Raw genomic sequence first — 19,418 nt, 5'->3', positions numbered from 1 at the left:
TATTTTTTCAAATATCCAATAAAAGATGTTTTTAAAATTTAAAATTGTTCCTTTTCATTTCAAGAAATATGCTAGTCGATACATCACACGATAAAAGTTTAAGTTTATGTATAAATAAAGTAGTTATTAGGCCATACAATATCCAAAGAACAATTATGTAAGGTGTGTTGACTTGGACGGAACTGTATTAAGGAACACAACATAGGTAAATAGATGATGGTTTCCTTATGCGGGTAGCCTCTTCATAAAATTCTTTCTCTGCCTCTTATCGGCTAATGCTATAATTTTTTTTATCGTTTATATATATATATATATATATATATATATATATATATATATATATATATATATATATATATATATATATATATATATATATATATATATATATATAGGGAGTGGTTTAAATGAGAACCACAAAAGATTAAGAACCGTAAGAACCCCATTTTATAAGTAAATATATACACAATAGTTATTCAAAATGTTAAAATCCAAAAAAAAAAAAAAATTGTATTTTTGGTACAAAAAAATACAAAATTATAATTTTTGCAGTCTAATATTTTCACTCATACATCGATTCATATTTTAACATAAAAATTATACAAAATAAATAAATTTAATACAGTCAATCCATAGTTTAGTACACAAAATTCACAATTTAATACAATCATAATATCACTAATTCACTAATTTAGGAAATCCACACTCAAACTCTACCACCACCACCAACTAACACATGTCAACACCATCCATGTATGCCAATGTGGTAACCATCATTCGTTTCAAACCAAATTTGTATATAAAACCATACATTGTTAGCTTAAATACTATATTCATTGTTTAATAAACACATTAATTCACTAATTTAGAGTTTAATGCAACAATTATAAAAACGAATACATTCTTACATATTTATACAACACAAAAAATAATTATATTCACAAAAAATAAATACAAAAATTCATACATAAATCATTCATATTTTAACACAAAATTCATTAAAAATTCACACTTTAGTACAATCAATTCACATCTTAATACAATCATTTTGATAGTTCACTACACAAAATTCACAACTTAATTTAATAAATTTACAGTTTAATGCACAAACATTACAAAGCCATATTCTTAACTTAAAACTTATATTTATACGTTTAGATTATATAAGGTAGTGCTTCTTTCAAAAGTTTATTTACATAGATATTTATAGTTTAATTTGTAGATACTTTATTCATAATTATATAAAATCGTAATAAATCATGCATTCATAACTTAAAACTTATGTTTTTCATTGAAGCAAACACTTATGCATAAAAAATCACGCGTTTCCAGCTTAATACTTGTAAAAAGCGCATGCATTCACAACTTAAAACCTTTGTATTATATTGAAACAACCATACATGTAGAAAAATCATGTATTCACAACTTAAAATTTATAAAAAATCGTGTATTCACAATTTTAAACTTCTATTTTCTTATTAATAACAGTTAAAACTAACATTAACATAACTAAATAATAAATAACATTAAAACATTACAATTCATCATTTTAAAAAAACCTAAGTTAAGATTATTTGAGAAAATAGTAATATAAGAAAGTATAAAACATAAAAAAAATCATGTATTCACAACATTCACATTTTAAAATTCATATTTTTCAATGAAACAGTCAGATCTGTATAAAAAAAACATACATTCACAACTTAAAGCTTATAAAAAAAACCATGCATTTAAAGCTTAAAACTAATGTCTTTCATGTACAAAATCATATTTGTATAAAAAATCATGCATTTACAGCTTAAAAACTTATAAAAGCACGTATTTGTAGTTTAAAACTTATTGAAATCATGCATTCACAGCTTAAAACTTTTAAAGTTCATGCATTCACAGCTTAAAACTTATATTTTCTTATTAATAACAATTAAAACTTACCTTAACATAACTAAAGAATAACTGAAACATTAAAACATTACAATTCACGCTTAAAAACCTAAATAAATTTATTTTATAACACTAACATAATAATACATATTCTAAACTTAATTTATTTTAGAAAACACTATCATTATGCAAATATTATAAAAAAATAATAAGAAAATAGACCAAGATTCACTACGTAATAACAGTGGATTCACAACTTAAGAGTTTATGCAAATATTATAACAAATAAGAAAACAAACTTAGATTTATAATTAAATAGCATGATTTCACAAATTAATAGCAGTTAAAACTAATTTAACAAAAGTACACACCAAAAGAGAGATTATAACACTAAATTCACAGCTTAACAGAAGGAATAAAATCAAAACAAAAAAAATCGACGTACTTGATACATATATGTGGTGGTTTTCATCCAAAATTAGAGAGAAAGAGATGGAGCCAAGTTGGTGATTTTTCACTAGAGTGGCTAGGTAGCATGTGTGATGGCGGTCTTAGATCTCGTCGGAGCTCGTAGATATAGAGGCATAACTCGTAGATCTAGAGAAAAGTATCATAGATTTGTCATCAGAGATCGTAGATTTATCACCAAAGAAGTATAATCTGGCTTTTTTTTAGCGTTCCAGCAAAGAAAAAGTGGTGGATCTGAAGGTGGAGGTGGCAGTGATGGCAAATTTGAAGGCGGAGATTCTAGATCTGACCAAATCTAGATAGATCTGGAGTAGGAAGAAGACCAGGGATGAGAAAAAGCACCAAAATCGTTTAGATCTAACTATATCAGAACAGGAAACACAAAGAAAATTGCTAGCAATCATGTTAATTCGGCAATGATGGAGGTGTTGTAGGTGTTTTCATCAGATTTTTTCATAGATCTATAGACGAAAATACAGAGGTGAAAAGCATAGATCTGAGGTTGGAATCGTAGATCTGGAACCGTTGGAGCTTGTGGAGTTGATGGCGGCGGTGCGACGATGGTAAGTGGCAACGGTTGTTTGCCGACAGTAGGAGGCGACGACGGTGCATGGTGGTTGTTGGTGGCAACTGGTGGTAAGTTATGTGTGTTCTTCAAGTTTAGTGGAAGAGCTTTCAGAGAGTTTCATATATTTATTTATAAAGTATCATACATTGTTTAAAAAGATGATTTAGATCTGATACATATAAGTTGTTTTAGTGTTTATGTTATCAAAATGACTATAATGCCCTTATTGGTTTTTTTTTTCTATTTATCAAAACATAGAAAAAAATCAATGTTTGGAATTAACAAAAAAAAAAATACACTTAATATATGTTAAAATAGAGTGGTTCTTAGAGTTCTTAATCTTTTTTGGTTCTCATTTGAACCTTTATATATATATATATATATATATATATATATATATATATATATATATATATATTAAAAATATTAAATTTAAGGCTTATAATTCTCTATAAAAAATATAATATTGATATAAAATATATTTTAAAAAATATTAAAAAACAAATAGAACTGAAAAAGTGATCATTTATTGAATTTTGAAAATCAAGAGAAAATAAGATGCCGTTGAAGAGACAAAATGAGTGAAATATAAAAAGAGGGTATACCCAACCTTATATATAAATATCAATAATAATTATTTAAACTTTGTTTTTATAATTTGGTGTATGATTTATTCAGGCCGGTCCATAGGTTTTCTATGCACTGGACAAAAAAACATAATGATGCCCTTATTGTATCAAAAACATAGAATTATAAAACTAAAAAGACTATTTTCATATATATATATATATATATATATATATATATATATATGATGATACTCCTAGAATATATTGTACATACATGGGGACATAACAAATTAGGTTTAAAATGCAAAAAATTATGGTACTATAATGTTGGAAAAATCGAAAATTGAACAATTAAATGTGTTTTAGCAATTAACTGTGGTACATGATGAGATAAAAATACATTACATGCAAAGGTCCCAAAATTATACAAATAGGGCGCACATTAGCACTCAGAACAACTAAACACCAACAAAAATGCTATATACAAGTAAATTAAGAAATTTCAGAATAATACCAAAACTTAGAGAAGCGTCAATTATGACAACTAACTTTTAGGAAAATTACTTTGCTAAACTACTTACCGCAAAGAAGTTTGTGAAAACACAACTGACTAAAAAATCAAGCAAACTAATTTTACTGATTTTAAACTAAATTTGAATGCATCTAATTTCAAGTCTTTGACATTAACACCTTCACTTATTATGTTCAACCAATATGATTTTAAAGACATATAAATTGAGGGTAACACCAATTATGACAAAAAAAGAGCACTAAAAATTCCACCTCAAACAAGCTACCATAAACTATAGAATAACTTTTTAACAATCTAACCATAGTAACAAATTTAACAATTTTTTGTTCTATTATGAAAGAAACCAGGAAACACCATGTGTATATTTAAACAAAATTAACCAAAATTAATCCAATGAACATTTAACTGAGAGAAGTTGAGATAATGAGGCTTCCAAATTCCGGTGAGATCATGAGAGAGACAGAGAGATACGAGATTGAAGAGACATCCTTGAGTGCTGAGATTTTTCATATCTGAAATAGTCATCTATCATTGCAACTTATGGATTGTCTAAGATTTGTACAACGTCTCACCTCTTGAAGCGTGATTATTGGCGAAAACTGATGTCTAGTTGGGGATAATAAGAAAAAGTTATCACATGGGCAAATTAAGAAGGAAAATATGAGGATGAAATTTTTTTAGGCTGAGAGTGAGGGAAGAAAGACCACCGTAAGTTTTATAGAGATCAACTGGTATGTCCATAATTGTTTGAATCATTTTTTCTAGAGTGCATTGATCAAAACGCCTCGTCTTCTTCAACAACAATTATCCGTCATGCGCTGTTACTGAGGGGACCGAAGAGTCATGCCTTCCCAATACACTTCAATTTGCCACCTAATGTTTAGGTATAGAACAAACTCGTGGTTGGCTGCCTACTTTTCATTTGGACTGGACTTGCTTTTGTTGCAATGGATCAATAATTTTATTTCCCTAAATAACATATACCCATATGAGGCTTATAAAATCTAATGCCCATAAAAGTTTGCTGCCCTGGGCCATGGCCCAGCTCGCTGGCAAGCTGGGCCGACCATGGATTTATTGATATTAGGGTGGAAGATATTTTCCTAATTCTTTTAATCTATTTATTATATAGTTTTTCTCTTTCACTGTTTTCATTTAGATATGAAAACTCATCTTTTAAATTAAATAAAAACTAACTATAAACGAACAAAACTAATCCTTAATATAAAAAAACATAAAAAACTAATTCACATAATAATTAAAAACATACAAACATATTTTGGGTGCAACTTTTTTATGCATGAAATAAAGGCAACTAAAACATGGAAAAATTAGACTCTAGTAAAAGAGGGTCAGTTTACCACCAATTTTCTTCGTTTAGTGGTGACTCATTAGATTCGTTGCCTTAATGGTACAATCAGTACCGCCCACTATTGCTGTCAGGTTGCACCTAACTCTTTCACCCTTAGTAAGAGAAAATTACGATTATTATGCGGTTGGCAAAAAATTGTATTTTTTGTTCAAAAAAAATTTTGAACTTACATCCGTGGTCGAATTTTGGATATTTCTGGTGATTTTGGTCCATACATTTGGTATTTTTATTTTTTGAAAAAATTGCAAGAACTATGGTTAGCTGAAAAATGCTACTTTCTAGCACCATAAGCCCAAACTTATCATTTTGTTGCGAGTTTGGTCCAATTTGGTTTGAAATTTTTTATAAAGACGAGTTTGCCCCTTATTATTTAATTTTCCTTTTTTTTATTACAACAATTAAAGAATACCCTCTCTCAGTGTGTGTGTGTGTGTGTGTGTCTTACTCATCCGTTTTCAACTCAAGAACGACATACATCTCTTCAATGTGTAGATTTGAAAACACATCTTTGTGAAATTGTTGGAAAAAGTTCACACCTTCTCTAGTTTGCTCATTCTTTTTCATCATTTCCGTTGGCTCGATTTCCGTATGAATATTAATATATTTGGGTTTGATTTTACAAATGAAGGTGAAAAAATCTAGGTCAAAAAAGAAATTAGGGTTCACTATAACTTATGAAGGTAAAAAACGGGTTGAAACATGGGGAGTTTCCGATGAAAGGTGAAGAAATATGGGTTCGACCAGACGACGACATAATATCTCAGCATCGTTTACACTAAGCCAATCCATTCCCAGCATGATGTCGAAACCGTTTAACTCAATGGGCAACAACTCCTCGTGGAATTCATTTCCGTTCAAGTCGATGATGATGTTCTTAATGCAATCTCTAACAGGTATGAAATTTCCACTGACAACTTCTACAACAAGAGCATTATCAAGTTTATCTACATGGAATGCTAGTCTTCCACCATATATGTGTGATATAAAGGAGTAATTCGCTCCAGAATCAAACAATATATTGGCAAGTAATCTATTTACAAGAAAGGTACCTGAAGCAACATCTGTTGCATCCTTTGCGGCTTCCAGTTTCATTTAGAAAGCTCTCGTCTTCAGCCTTGGTGGAACGTTAGGCCTTGCTGCCTCCTTCTTCTTTAGGCAGTCTTTCGAAATGTGCCCTTCTTCGTTACATCCATAGCACACCCTCTTGTTGGATGCATACTTATTGGCGTAATTCCCAGTCTTTCCACACTTATAGCAAATCACCTCCTCGCTATATTTTGCAAAGTGTTTCTTTTTACACTTCTCACACCATTTGGCTTCGCCTCCTCCACCTCCAAATTTCCTCGAACCAGACTTCGAGAATTTTTTCTTCTTGTTGGACCTTGAAGATCCATCGAACTTCCACTTCTCACCAACTTCAACTCTCTTTAGACCCTTTTCCCTTATCTGGGTCTCAACATTCTTAGCTTCCCAGATGGCGACTTTCAAATTGGTTTCTTGCTTGACCATTGGACCAAAGTCTGCTGGTAATCCGTGGGCAACCTTGTTGACCTTGGAGAGTTCAGTTAGAATTAGGTAAGGAACAAGCTTCATCTTCTTTGTAAAACGTTCGGCATGCTCGGTGATGCTCATTCTTCCCTTCCTCAGATTCTGAAATTCATTGTTGATTTCCAGTAAATCCTGCCCAAAGCAGTACTGCATTTTCAGTTGCACCAGAAAATCTTCCTAAGTCATCTTGCTAGCTTCTCCCTTGGGCATTGTATCAGCTAGTAGCGTCCACTAGCTCAGTACTCCAGAATTTAACAGGGGAACCACAAGAGCAGTCTTTTGTCTGTTGCTACAGTTGCAATTCTCAAACATTGTCTCTATCTTGGAAATCCAATACATAACTTCCATCGGTGTTGGGTTTCCAGAGAGACACGGTGGTTTGGATGCCATGAAATCTTTGTACTTGTATCGATGTTCGTCATTTCCTCCATTATGGTGGTTTCTCCTTCCTACTCGTGGTTCAACTTGACTGACAGTCTGACTACAGTTCCGTTTATTGGACTGCTCAATGTTCAACTCATGCTGTTTAACAAGAATCATAGGTTCATCCCTATTCTGTTTAAGTAAATGCCTTGTCTTTTCCATCTGACAATCCAACATCATCTGGATCATTGCTTGTACCCCGACCATCGTGATTGGCTCAAGTGCAGCTGCTACTATCGGTACTTTCTCAATCACTTGGGGTTGAGGCTACTGATTGCCATTAACATTAGCATTTCCGATTCCACTTCGAGTTCTCTCCATGTTGATCTATACACCAAAGTAGGCGAATTTAGATCTTAATTTATCATAGACGTGTAAATCATCCTTGTCACTTCGAAATGTTACATGCTAGTTCTAATCTCGCAGTCGAATGTTTAGAAGTACGAACACATAAAGTTTCCAGATCCGGTCAGCAACAGACCATAGATCCAATCAAATAATAGCATATAAGGCATCTTTATAGCTATAACATAAATCATTTAGCACATAAAAGTAGGCTGGCAATGGAGCGGGTTTGGAGCGGATCAGCCTTGATCCAAACCCTTTTAACAAATTTTAAAAGATGATCCAAACCCGCTCCGTAACCCGCCAGATTTTGAATAATCAAACCCATACCCTTATCCACCGAATCAACGGATATCCAAACCCGCTCCGTAACCCGCATGATTTTAAATAATCAAACACATGAATCACATTTTACTTAATAATTAAAATAATATTTCTTAAATAAAATAAATGTGTAGTACAACTTAATACTTCAAATAACATTTCTTAAAAAAACAAACAAATGTCTACTATCACAAACATGCATGACAAAACGTAGGCCTCGAGATGCATCTTCAAAAAATCAAGAATCCGACCATTCAACTCACCGAGCACCTGTACAAAAGTAACCACATACAAGTTATTAAGGGATTTCAACATTCATCAATTATTCTTCCTCCACTACTAAATGCTGCCTCAGATGCAACACTAGTTGCCGGAACGGCTAATATGTCACGTGCGATCTTTGCAAGAGTAGGATGTTTTGCACTATTGGCTATCCACCAATCTAGGACATCAAAAGACTCGCTTCTTGGAAATAAAGATTCTTCTAAATAAATCTCCAACTCAGTTTTGCTTGTAGCAAGTACATTAGATTTCTGTTTTTCATACCAGGAATCAAATCCACATAACTCATCATCAAAAAAGTGTGTGTCGCTTGAAGAACCACGAAATTTTGGGCTTGATTCCACTTTAGAATGAGATAAGCACTCATCATATTCATTGAAGATGTCAAACAAAGCACTACGAACTTTTTCAACATATGAAATAGCAAGAGAGTCGTGGATCTTATTATAGTAGTACTCAACTAAACTCATTTTGTACCTGGGATCAAATACAACAGCAACTGATAAAACCAAAGAACATTCATTCCAATATTTGTCAAACTTAATCTTCATTGGGTTGACCATATTACGCAAAAATAGATATTCACTGGTTTCCCACTTCATCATTTGCAACTTAATTTTACAAACATCAGAAAAGACCATATTTGAAGTAGGATAAGAAGAACCAGAAAACCGATTTGTAGCTTTATAAAAGTGCTCTAAGCAATCACTTATAACTTGGGCAACTTCCCACTCCTCTTTAGTTGGATGGAATTTATAATTATCATCTGTTTGGGCTAAACGCCAAGATACATCTTTCATCTCCAAAGCACTTTTAATCATCAAAAAAGTAGAATTCCATCTAGTGGGACAATCCATTTTTACTTTTTTTTATCCTTAATCTTGTAATGAGCTTTCGCATTATTAAACTTTTGTGTTCCAAATGGAGAACGTTTAAGATATTTTACGGTTTCTCTTACCTTGTGAATGAACTCACCAATAACTTTTAAACCATCTTGAACAACCAGATTAAGAATATGAGCACTACAACGAACATGAAATAATTTACCATTCAAGGGGATTGCAGACCTGTCACAAAGCCAACCTCTCAAGGTCCTCACCATTGCGTCATTGACACTAGCATTATCTAGCACCATGGAGAACAACTTTCCTTCAAGCTTCAAATCTAGTATGCAGTCAATGATGTGTCTAAAAAGAGTCTCTGCATCATGAGGATAATCTATACATCTATAAGCAAGTATTTTGTTAGTTAAGATCCAATTCTCATCAATAAAATGAGATGTTAAACAAATGTATCCGATATTTTGATGATCAGCTGTCCAAATATCAGTCGTAAGAGAAACCCTGCCAGGTAATGTTTCAAGGTAAGTATATAGTTTCTCTTTTTCAATTTTGTGAACACGAAGTATATCAGACTTCACGGTATTTCTTCAATGAAGATGAAACTTTGGTTGAAGACCCTTCACAAAATACTCAAAATACTCATGTTCACACATGTTGAATGGATAGTTGTGCTTGATCAACATTTTTGCAAAATCCATCCTACTTTTCTCTTCATTGAACTTGAAATTTTCAATCACAACTGAATCATCAGAGGTACTTTTCTTGGTGGATACCATATATTGAGCAATATCAGTTTTGTTTTTGCTATTGCATCTAGTTAAATGATTTCTCAAGTGGGTTGTTCCAGATTTAGAGCCAGCAACAAGTACCTTATGACAATGCTTGCATTTGGCACCATCACTCCCATCTTTCCTCTTTATTTTATCAAAGTCTGCCCACACATCAGATGTTAATTTTCTTTTCTTGGCAAAACTCTCATCTTTGTCTTCAACATTCACTTGAGTTTCAGCATCCAGGTCTACAACATTCTGAGTACCATTTGTTTGCATATCATTATCATCCATCCTGCATTAAAACAAATGAAGCAATAAGAAATCATATAAATATATTAGCAACAGTAAACAATAAGCAATATGGTGAATTAGCAATCACATATTCACAGTAAGCAAAATCATGTATTTGATCTAATTCCATAGACAAGCAATAACCCATGTCGATTTCAAGAAATTAGAAAACCAATGCCGATCATAGGATTAGATACCATGGTTTCAGAAAATTAACCCATGTCGATTGCAAAGATTAGAAGAAAACGATTTAAGAAACCGATTTCACAAAATTAGAATACCATGATTTCAGAAAATTAAAAACATTGATTGCAAAGGTTAGTAAACAACGATTTCTATTAGAATTTAGAACATCAAAACTCGATTTCAAAAAATTAAAAAACCAATGATTGTAGTCGATTTCAGTGAAATAGAATATGAACCTGATTAACCAATGTCGATCACTCGATTCAATTGCAAAGGTGAAGCCGTGCGTGAAGACGAAGTCGCACAATGTCTATTAGAAATCGATTTAAGAAAAAAACGATCGGAAGTTGGAAACTTGGAACTGGAAATTTGGAACGTAAAGACTCAAAGAGTCGAAGTCGAGACTCGAGAATACCTCCTGCAGAATGTCTCTTCGATTCCAACTTCCAAAGGCTTCCTATCCCGTAAATGGTAAATGGTAATTAACAAAATAACAAATGGATATCATAAATATATAAAATAAATAATAAATTTATATTATTAAAATATACACGGGGCGGGTTATAAACGGATCGGATCGATAGTGATCCATACCCGACCCTTTTAATAAAAGGGTTAACGGGTATGGGTCGCTAACGGGTAAACGAATCACAAACCTCAATCCAAACCCTTATAATTTTAACGGATTCGGATTGGATCAGGGTCAAAGCCCACTCCATTGCCAGGCCTACATAAAAGCATTGTATGCATCTTTCCTAAAATAAGCTAGTGCCTGTGTCTAATATATAGTAGACACTCATCTCAAAATTGTCGCGTAGCATTCTAAGTTTAAGTCTAGAAATCCTAGAAATCTCTAGTTCGCTTAAACTAATGCTCTGATACCAACTGTGACATCCCCAATTTCACAGCCAGAAAAGACCGATTTGTTTATGCTTTATTTGAAAATCAGAGTAACTTGTTAAAGAAAGTGTTGCATAATTTGTTCCCAAAAAAATATGATAAATATTTTATCAAAAGCATTTCCGAATAAATGTATTTCATTATATTAAAACCTCGGGATGTCATTGTCAATACAGATCAAAAGCATAAACCGAAACAACATAGGCGTTACAACATTTATTTATATCAACTAGCCTATAATCCATAAACTCTCATCCGATCATCACATCTATGCTCTCGTGCCACTACATGTAATACAAGAAACTAAGTTGGTCAGGCTTGGGAGCCTAATGAGCACATAGGGTTTTCAAACCACAATAATTAAGTTTATTAGTTTCATTACATCAATCATTCCCATTATCCTCAGTTTACGTCCCTAAAGCATCTATTATAAGGGACCTAGCCTAAGGATTTTCATCGGGGTGACAACACTGCTTAGGGGATTCCTTAATAATTTATGTAAAATAAGGCAACCATGAGGATGATGGAGTACACCTTGTGAACATGTAGTTTAAATAAAAATGTACAGGTTGCAAGCCTACTAGCGTTCCACTGGACTGTCTAGAATAGTTTGTGGTCGTCATTTATACTCCACTAGAAGACTGGATCACCGTAAACATCGAGGCCTCTCATCATTTTATTTCATCTCACACCAACTATTTCATCTACCCATGTTTTACCCGACATTTTCATAGATATAAAATACATATACAATTTAACTCATTTAAAACATGTATAAATCGTTCACCCAACATAGATGTAACGCCTATAGATCAAAGCTAGTCAATTTAGAGACGATAAGCGTCAAAAATGACTTTTTGATAGAAGATTATTTAGAATGAATAATCTTAACTAAGTTGTAATATATGTTACAAGGATTCCGTACATATAAAGAATGCCGAAATCCGAGTTATAACGAAGAAGTTATCACCTGTCGAAGTTTCGCGACAAAACCGGTACGACACAACGCGACACAAATAGTGAATTTACGATAGAGCGAGATTTGGCATTAGCGATCTAAACGAAAGTCATAGAATACGTTAAACCGATAGCGTACATAAAAAGAACATCAAAATCTGACTTCGTATGAGGAAGTTATGAATTTTCTAAGTTTCGACTTAGCGGTATGCAGCCCGAATACTCGATTTGAGATCGAGCGGTTTTTAGCCGAAACAATCTAAACGAGAATCGAAGATCCTTTCGATAGTAGTCCAACGGTAAAAAGACAGACGAAAACAGGTGTCGGATGAAGAAGTTATGAAATTATAACGGAGTTTTCCTGTCTCGGCCTACTAAAAATAAATAATAAAAATAAAATCAAAAATAACCGACGGAGTCTAAAAGAAAGTTGTAGAACGTATTCTCACCTACGCGTCGATATAAAGAACGTCGAAAACGAAGCTCGTATGAGGAAGATAATGATTTTTGAAGTTTATTAAATAATTAAAATATTAAATTTAATTATAAATTTCGATATTATCCCGGGGGGGGGGGGGGGGGAGTCAGTGGCCTTATCCGGGTTACGCCCAGTGTAATCGAAGGTTCCAGCCCCTATAAAAGGAAGTCGAGGCTGCCGAGTTTCTTTGCTCATTTTATTTCTTTCTCTCACGTTTTTACCTCGTTTTGTGTGCAAGAAATATCCCGAAGCCTCGGTATCATTCCCAAGATCCGAAGCAAGTCCCGAAGCCCCGAAGATCCCGAGAAGTAAAGTTTCTGAGCTGAAGCTCTGCCCGCGAGAAGCCAATTTTTGTGTAGATCTTCCAGATCTACCGAAGAATACTACTTCTACAAGCTGTAGTGTTGTCCGATCATCTTCTGATCAAGTGAGTGTGTGGTTACTTTCTTCTAACCCATAAATATGAAGTATTTGTTATGAAATACATGCTATGTGTTTATATAATGTTGTTTATTTGAGATAAGTGTGGAATGGATGTTTTATATGGTTTTTAAATGAGTTAAACTGTATATGTATTTTATATCTACTAATATGTTGGGTAGAACATGGGTAGATGAGATAGTTGGTATGTGATAAAATGATGAGGTAAATGATGAGGTATGTAAGATGATTAAGAATAATATTGGTAGATGTACCAATTAGAGAATGTCATAATACTAGTAGATGCGCTTAAGAATAATATTGGTAGATGCACCAAATAGAGAATGTCTTAATACTAGCAGATGCGCTTATAGGATAATCCTGGCAGATGCGCTTATAGGATAATGTCGGTAGATGTGCCTAAAAGGGAATGTCATAAACCTGGTAGCCGCACCTCATAGTGTATGACGTAATCCTGGCAGAGGCACTTAAAGGATGATGTTGGTAGATGCACCTTATGTAGCAATGTATTTTGTGCCAATTCCTTAGGTCAATCCTCAGGAATGAATAAATGAAGGATAGTTGAATTCTTAGGGTAAAACCTTGAGAAACAAAGAAGATAATGGGGATGGGTAATTTGGTTGATTGTTTGATGGTTGAATATAATAATTATATTATTGTGGGTCGAAAACCCTATATGCTTACCAGGCTCCCAAGCCTGACCCTCTCAGTTTTCTTTGTATTACATGTTATGGCACGTGAGCATAAGTTGCTTGACATAACGAGAGATTTTGGATTATAGGCCAGTAGTTATGAATAGCTGTTGTAAGGTCTATTTTGTTCTGTTTATGCTTTTGGTCTGTATTGAACATGACATCCCGAGATTTTGTTATATAATGAAAATACATTTTTTTTAAAGAAATGCTTTGATAAATTCTTATCATGTTTTGTTTTGGGAACAACTTCTGCAACTGTTTTCTGTAAAAAATTACTCTGATTTAAAAAAAAAACAAAGCATAAACAAATCGGTCTTTTCTGGCCGTGAAATTGGGGATGTCACAGTTGGTATCAGAGCATTAGTTTAAGCGAACTAGGAATTTGTAGGAAATTTCTAGACTTAAACTTAAAATGCTAAGTAATGATTGTGAGGAGTGTGTCTAAAATATGTTAGGTAGTACACCTAAATTGACACAAGCACTAGTATATTTTAGGAATGATGCCTAAAATGCTTTTATATGCTAAATGTTATATGTTTGCCATATATGCTATTTGTTTGGATCTATGGTCTATTGCCGACCGGATCTGTAAACCTTATGTGTGTAGGATTCTAAGCGTATGATTACGATATTAGAACTAGCATGTAAACGTTTCGGGGTGATAAGGATGATTTAAATATCTACCGTGAATGAGGATCTAAATTCACCTTATTCGGGGTATAGATCAAAAATGGCAAGAGCCAGAAGTGGAGCTGGAAACGCAAATAAAAACAGGAATCAACAACCTGTGATTGCGCGAGTGGCTGTTGTAGCAGCAACACCTGAGCCAATAACAATGGCCGGTGTACAAAGGATGATTAAGACAATGTTGGATCGTCAGATAGAAGAAACGAGACGTCTGCTTAGGCAGAATCGTGAAGAACTGTCAATTCAAGTGGGAGAGCCCGAAGTGAATGGAGGGCATTCGGAGGGAGGTAACTTCAGTGGGACTATTGGTCAAGCCAACCCACCGTTAGTTAGAAAAAACCATCAGGAGGGAGGAATTGATGGACTTGGATGCAAGTACAAAGACTTTTTGACTTGCAAACCATCGACCTTCATTGGGAAGGAGGATCTGATTAGAGTCATGATTTCGGAAATGGAATTAGCCTTTATGACATGTGGTTGCAAGGTCAAGTTACAAACCATATTTGCAGTACGTCAGTTCAGAGGTGGCGTTGTTTGTTGGTGGAACACTCTGGGGAAGACCCTAAGCGCTAACGATCCACTGCAACTGTCTTGGTGCAATTTAAGCCAAAGTTCTGCTCGGCCCAAAACCTGCTAGAGTTGGAGAACAAATTTCTGATATTGAAGAAATACAACATGTCAGTGGATGAATACACTAATGCCTTCACAGACAAGATGGAGTTTGCTTTGCGCATCGTCCCAGACGAGAACTCCAAATCAAGTTTTTGTGCAAAAAGAACTGGACAAAACGTAAACATCAGAATTAATGTCCATGGTCAACCTTGACAATGCAAAAGGTTGTGAAGAATTCTTTTGGTCCAAACCAATTGACAATGGTGCCGAAACGAAAGGCTTGTCTGAATGGACTGCGGGGAAAGTCAAAGGGAAATATGTTTCAGAACAAGTGAACATTGTGAAATCTTCACAAAATGATGATGGACCAAGTGGAACAAAAGATGTTCTAACTGAAACTCAAAACAAGAATGGAAATAAAGCAATTCCAAAAATGTGAAAACTCAAAAATCTGTTGAGGAATTGAAAACAAAAAGAAGAGAAATGAATGAGAGATATAAAAAGAATTTGATTAAAAATAAACAATTGTGAAAAAGGACGCCTGCTATTGGTCTTGTGGTTAATGCATACGAGACACATTGGGAGACTAGATAACATGTTGGATGAGACATCTACGGAGATTGCATTTAATATTCTTGAAAATCATATGTCCCTTCCATTAAAATGTGTTCATCAAGATCATATAATGGGACAAAATAGTGATAGCGATTGCTCAAATGATGTTAGTCTGTCACATCTCGGAAACGATGCAATGCAAATTCAGACACGTGTCTCAAGATTTGAATAAAAAAATGTGACTAGAAAGAGAAAACAGAAGGATACTGTGTTGACAGCTATGGACGCATGTACTTTACTCCGTATTTCTTGTATAACGTGTTTTTGGAGAACGTGTTCACAAGAAAGTTGTTTTGAAAAGCATGTTCATCTTCGGAAGTCTCATCTCGCAGAAAAGGTGTTTTAAAAATTGTGCTCGTTTTGGAAAATCGCATCCCACAAAAAAAAAATAGAAAATAGGTCTCGTATCTTTGGTTTCACAATTTTTGGAGCATATGGGTCTGGTAATTTTGGCTTAGTTTCGGATGCGAATGAGATTTCTTAAAAATGAAGATTTTTTTGAGACGACCTCTGAGGCTCACAACGTCTCAAATGTCTAATTCCGGAGTTCAGGTTTCGTTCGTAAGGGTTATTTCGCACTTTGAAGCTAATGTTTCTTTTGCACCTCTGAAACTTTTATAAATTATTTCTTACGTTCATTTCTTAACTCTTTATTGGTCTAAAACACTAAAAAAAATCCTTTCTTATTTCTGGTCCTTATCTTTTCATTTTGTCTAATTCTCAAAAAATGAAAATCACAAAAATATGTTTTTGTTCTTTCCTTTCTTTTTGAAGCCTCAGAAAATTGAAAACCCCAAAAGATTTTTGTTCTTTTTCGTTTTTAGTCTCAAAAAAACCCAAAAGAATGGATTTTGTTGTTTGGCTGCGAAACGACACTATTCATATGCGATAGGATCCAAGATTTGCATCTTAATGCATCAGGCTCGCATTGATTTAGCAATTTGGTGCTCTTACCTATCAGTTAAAGCTTTTATCCGGTGGTTACTTCCATATTTTGCCGACCTTGCGCTGGTTCTTTGAAGTTTATGATGTTATTGTGAAAGAATGGGTATAAAATTACAAAATTTCCGAGTCAAATCTTATTTTCATGAAGTTTTGAAGATGATATTTTAGATCTGATGGGTTTTGAAGTTCCATGTTAGCCTTGGGAAAGCTTTCATGTTTTCTAGCCAACTTGCTTGTTATTCGAGTATGTTGCTAGTGATTTTGAAACTTCTTAATTTTCCAAATCCTCTCCATATTATTTGTTGAAGATTCAAGGGGGAGTGATTTTTGTTCAAGGGGGAGTTCATATTTTCAACTCTATGTTCTTTGGAGATGATATTTTTTTTTCCAGATTTGTTCCTCTCTATTTGAATACCCCATGTTCTGATGAGTCTCACAATTTATGGGGAGAAATGGCAAGAAGATGTAAATCGTAATCTTCATCAGTTCCAACATTTAGGGAAGATTGTTAAGTATTGACAATATTAAAACTGATGTTGGCATTTGTGATGGCATTTGAGAATGCTATAATTGAAGACTGTTCATGAAGAATCTTATGCTTAGTGGTTCCTTTGTTAATTTTGATATTTTTTTGTATTTAATCACTATATATATATATATATATATATATATATATATATATATATAGCATTTATCTTAGCTTGTTAGATAAGCTTTCTAGAACTCCCTTTCTGTATCAATATTAGTTAGGTTGATCAAAACCAAGGCTCTTTGCATGTTCCATTTCACAATCAATAATATACAAAAGGACCAAGATTACTTGCAAATTTATGTTTGATTGATTCATGAATCTTATTCTAATTCCGCACACGTCATTTCGTTTTGGACATCACACATTGATTTGAATGATATTTTATGTGGTTTCTTGAATGATTTTAGGGCCCGTACGTAAAGTGTCTCCAACATGATTTCTAGCTAGTTGAGTATCTCTAACTTCTGTCCAACATAATGGAGAACGACATTTGCATCCGTACAAGGCCTCAAATGGGGGATCTTGTATGCTGGTATGATAGCTATTGTTATATGAAAACTTGACTGGTGGTAAATGTATGTCCCATGCACTACTAAAGTCTATTACACAAGCGATGATCATGTCTTCCAGACTTTGTATCGTCCTTTCACTATGTCCATCTGTTTGAGGATGATATGTAGTACTCATGTCCGGTTTGGTGCATAGGGATCTTTGTAATGTTTTCCATAATCTGGAAGTAAATCTGCTATCTCGGTCTGAGATAATAATATTACACTCTGTGCAGTCTGAGTATTTCCTTGATATAGGTCCTGGTGTGTTTCTCCATCTCTCCGGTCTCTTTGATGGCTAGGAAATAAGCGGACTTGGTTAAATGGTAAACCATTACCCAAATGGTGTCATATCTACTCGAAGTTTTTGGCAACTTTGTTATGAAGTCCATGGTTATTTGTTCCCATTTCCATTCTGGAATCGATGGTTGTTGCAGTAGTTCTAATGGATTTTGTTAGTCTTCTCTGACTTTGGTGCAAGTCAAACATTTATCGACATATGTGGCTATCTCGACCTTCATGTTGGGCCACTAATAAAGCTTCTTAAGACAGAGATACATCTTGTTTGATCTGGGATGTATCAAATATATCGACTTATGATCTTCATTTAACACTAGGTTCCTGACTTCACCAAAATTCAGGTCCTAATTCAGTTCATGAAATATTGTGTTCCATCTTCATTGACATCGAACCGCTTGTCCATTCCTCTTAGATTTTCTTCATGATATTTCGGGTTTGAGGGCTTCTAGCTGAGCGTCTCGAATTTGGGTGGTGATATTGGAGTAGATTGTTAGGGTTAGAGCCTTTATGGGAAGTGGTTTTGCTCGTTCCTTCCTGCTTAAAGCATCCGCCACAACATTTGCTTTAGCAGGATGATAACAAAGTTTGCATTCGTAATCATTTAGCAATTCTACCCACCTTCGTTGTCACATGTTCAGCTCATTCTCATCGAAAAAAAATGTGTTGAAGGTTGTTAGGAATAAATCCTTAATGATCAATGAGATTCAGAACAAGTAAAGTAAAAAAAAAAGAGTTAACTAAAATACGATGCATGCAAGCATCTTAAATACTCTAACCCTATTAAATACGGTGGACAGGCCCAACCATTTACAAAAAAGACTTAAACAAAAGCCCAATGACACAACACTATAATCCCAACAATCTCCTCCTTTGCGTCAATTGAGGCGAGAGTCCTTCAGTTTAGAATCCTCTTTTGTACTTCAAAAACTTTAGGAATTACGTTCAACAGTGCCTTGCAAACCTGGATATACCAACTGATCATATCCGAAAAGCACTTTTTGTCACCAGCACTTTCGCCTCTGAACTTGTTGGTCATACTCAGAACATGCTCGAGACAAGATATAGAGTACATGTGTTTATCCTGAAGGAAGAAACACTCCTTGTGATAATCAGATTCATTTCGTTCATGTGCCTGGAACACCATATACCAACCTTCCTTCTTTCCCAGTTTCAACATTTCAAGATCTTCTGGAGCTTGTTTGGGAACAACTGAAGGCTTCCTTCGCAGAATAGCCGCAATCTCAACATCCATTGTACCCAATTCTTGAATGTATGAGATGATCATCAGTTTAAGATGGATGATC

The 19,418-nt window shown here is 34.0% G+C and overlaps 1 protein-coding gene across 1 annotated transcript; it reads right to left on the bottom strand.

Moving 5' to 3' along the window:
* Positions 1-6,062: 6,062 nt before the first annotated feature.
* Positions 6,063-6,482, bottom strand: LOC145068142 (uncharacterized). The gene has a single exon (XM_079015121.1). The coding sequence runs from the start codon at positions 6,480-6,482 to the stop codon at positions 6,063-6,065; it is 420 nt and encodes a 139-aa protein (XP_078871247.1).
* Positions 6,483-19,418: the final 12,936 nt, after the last annotated feature.

This window comes from Lactuca serriola, chromosome 8 (assembly GCF_051521515.1).
Source record: "Lactuca serriola cultivar US96UC23 chromosome 8, Lser_US96UC23_V15, whole genome shotgun sequence".
NCBI classification, from domain to species: Eukaryota; Viridiplantae; Streptophyta; class Magnoliopsida; order Asterales; family Asteraceae; genus Lactuca; species Lactuca serriola.
Note: the sequence above shows the minus strand (reverse complement) of the source record. Positions and strands in the feature narration are given on the sequence as shown.